Raw genomic sequence first — 3,164 nt, 5'->3', positions numbered from 1 at the left:
ATCACAAAATAATATATTATTTATATATTTAAATTATATTAAAAAATACGTAAATATAATTTTATTGATATATTCACAAATTCAACTTCCACTAATTACTTAATTTTATTATATTTATTTATTTATTTATAACACTTTGAAAATATTTTTATTGTTTAATTGTATTTCAAAAGAAATATTTCATAATATTTATATTTTATTTGATAAATTTAATTTGATATATTCTTACCCATTAAAGTCATGTATATTCTAACAAACCTTGTTTTCTCTTTGGTAATATTTTAGAAGGTTTAGTGAAATTACAATGTATAATATTTATTTTTAGTATTTATTTTTAGAAGGTTTGGTAATATTATAAATATATATATATATATTTTTTATATACAATTCATATACATAGATGATATATTGTTATGTGATTTGATAATTTTAAATTGAAGACAAAATAACACATAATCATATAATGATATATCATCTATATATATAAAAAAATAGATACATATAATATTATTTTGTATATAATAATATATTTAAAATATATATAATTTTATTAATAATATTTGTGTAGATCTTAAAATAATAATAATATTATATTTGTTTATATGTATAAATCTAAAATCCAATAGCTTCTCAAATTGACCTGCCCCCACTGCATTAACAGGTGAGATTTTAAACGTCCCAACTCCCCAAATTTATCAAAATAAGAGTATTTCTTCACAAATCGGATTTTTTTTTTTTTGAATTATATTAACTTATATTAAACAGATCAACCCATTTTTCTTTTCGAATTATACCAACTATACTGGATAAACCAAACCAAGATGTACTAACCCATCCTACAAAGGTTTGATCTCTCGAATCTTAAACCATCATCCCATTTTTTCAGTTTGAAGCAGAGTATGCATCTGCACCATGCTCAGCTTTCTTGTCCCAAAAACAAATAAATAAACCAAACTAAATGTTCTTTCCATCACGAACCTGCCTGCAACACTGCAAATACAGGTCCACTCGTCGTCAGAGACTCTAGTTCAAATTTAACCCCTTTAGGCTTCACCTTCAGTCTGATTTTATAATTTTCAAAAACAAAAACCAAATTCCCCAACTCCCCAAACGTTGAAGGTCGAGCCACCCAGTCAACTTTTCCCTCATTCGAGCATTCATAATTTGATGATTCCAGTCCCAGGATAAGGTTTCTGGAACAGCTCTTGGAGATGATGAAACTGTAACTACCGGACAAAATACACAAGCAAAAATAAAACAAAAACAGAAGAATTAAGGAGACGTATGTTTTCATTTCCTTTTTCTTAAAACTTTCCACAAAAAATTCTTACGTACAAAAATACATACAAAATTACAAACTCCTTCCCTGTACCAATCTAAAATCTCAAAATATATTCAGTTTCTCTTCCACTAACACTTAGAAAAATCTTTTTTTTTTTTAATCATTAAAATGGAACAACTTCGCTGCAACCAAAATCATCTGAATTGGCAATTGAATCTTCTGGCCATGAATCCCTTAACAATTTCAATAACATCTGGGCTTTTCGTTTTGCCCTGTCCGTACAATCGCTCTGCACAAGAAGTAACAATTGAGTCAACACGCCGGCGTTCACGGCATCCCCTTGGCTCTCCTCCGATGCCGAGCAGACCGCATAGAGAGCCCCCGCTGCGTACTCCGTCGCTCGGTCTGAAATCTTCAGGATTGTTTTTACAAGCAACGGCACGGTGAGAGCGTGCGACGCGAAAGCCGTGCACCCGGACGGGATTCTGCACAACAATTCCACCGTCGCCAAAGCTCTTTCGGCATCGCACTTGTCGAAATCCGCCAGCCTGTCAACTAATGTCTCCGCCGCGCCGGCTGCTACCGCCTTGTGTCTCGTCTGCTTCACGAGACACAAGGCGAAGAGAGTCTTGATCCCTACTTTTAAGCCGCGTGGATATGATTGAAGGTTTCTTAATATATCAATTACACCCTCGAAAATCTCGTCCACGCTGCTGATCTGAGAACGAAGCTCTTGAGATCTCATGCCGGCTAAGATAATTTCAATGAGCGAAGCTGAGTTGACTCGGACTTCAATCGACGGATGAAATAATAGATTTGACAAATAAGTTACTTTATCGTTGTCTGAAGCTACACAAGTACATTCCAACTCACTGAGGGGGAACATCACGAGTAGAGCAAGGGACTCGTAGTTCAACTCATTAGACGACTCGGAGTTACAATTCGAGAAGAGAATATTCGTCAATACTTCGCGCACGTTGTGGGAGGAAATAAGGGAACGGTTCTTATCCGAGTCACGAGCTAGTCCTCTGAGTCGACGCAGAGCCGAGAGACGAGAGGGGAGAGCATTAGAGTCGGCCGCGGCTTGATTCAAAAGAGAACGAACTAGAGCGGGCTCGGCGGGCTGTTTGGGAGTAGGGATACGTTCGATGCCGAAGGAGCGGTTGGCAACACACCAGTCTTGAATAAGTCGCCGAAGAGTGTGGTTTGGAATGAGACTAAAGTCGGTGAGCGGGGCCCGGGTGACCGGACAGGTGGTGTTACCGGTGGCGACCCAGGACTCGATGCTGGGACGGTCGTAAGTCTGACCGGTGCAGACGGTGACAGGGTCACGCATGAGCTCCAAAGAGATCGGACACCTGAAATGATAAGGAATCTGAATGGATAAATCCAACGGCTCTAAGCTTCCGGGCATGATGATTGATTGAGTGAGTGAGTGAGTGAGGGACTCTGAAAATTCTCTCTGTATTTCTTTGTTGGGAGGATTTACGTGTTTGGTTTTGGATTCGTTATGGTTTTTCTCTTATATGGAACAGAAAGAGCAGAGAAGGGGAAGACAGAGCAGCAGCAGGGTGGGTTACGTTAACTGAGACTGGGCCACACGTGTGGCATTTATAGCTCGGAACTTAACTATGGTTGGATTGGTCAAACTAAAAATTGCAGACTTCGGTTGGGGTTGGGTTGGAATGGGACCCATAGTTTTGGTTTTTTACTTTAGACTAAAATCTAACTCCTGTTTACATCAAGTATTATTTAAATATTTTACTAGTTTTTGTGTCGTTTTTACCGGGCTAAAAGGCAACAGGAAAATACAATCATAAAAATAATTGCATTAGCTAAGTAGCTTTACACTCTGGTGGAATGTCAAAGATGAATCGAATGC

The 3,164-nt window shown here is 37.5% G+C and overlaps 1 protein-coding gene across 1 annotated transcript; it reads right to left on the bottom strand.

Annotated features, from left to right (window-relative positions):
- Window positions 1-1,272: 1,272 nt before the first annotated feature.
- LOC123212937 (U-box domain-containing protein 26-like) lies at window positions 1,273-2,875 on the bottom strand. The gene has a single exon (XM_044632188.1). The coding sequence runs from the start codon at window positions 2,694-2,696 to the stop codon at window positions 1,446-1,448; it is 1,251 nt and encodes a 416-aa protein (XP_044488123.1). The 5' UTR covers window positions 2,697-2,875; the 3' UTR covers window positions 1,273-1,445.
- Between the last annotated feature and the right edge of the window lie 289 nt (window positions 2,876-3,164).

This window comes from Mangifera indica, chromosome 4, assembly GCF_011075055.1.
Source record: "Mangifera indica cultivar Alphonso chromosome 4, CATAS_Mindica_2.1, whole genome shotgun sequence".
In the NCBI taxonomy this organism is placed as follows: Eukaryota; Viridiplantae; Streptophyta; class Magnoliopsida; order Sapindales; family Anacardiaceae; genus Mangifera; species Mangifera indica.
The sequence above is the reverse complement of the archived record's forward strand: the minus strand, read 5'-3'. Positions and strand labels throughout refer to the sequence as shown.

What these genes read in the sequence shown, in the direction of transcription:
- LOC123212937 (XM_044632188.1), bottom strand. Translation starts at nt 2,696, where the DNA reads ATGCCCGGAAGCTTAGAGCCGTTGGATTTATCCATTCAGATTCCTTAT.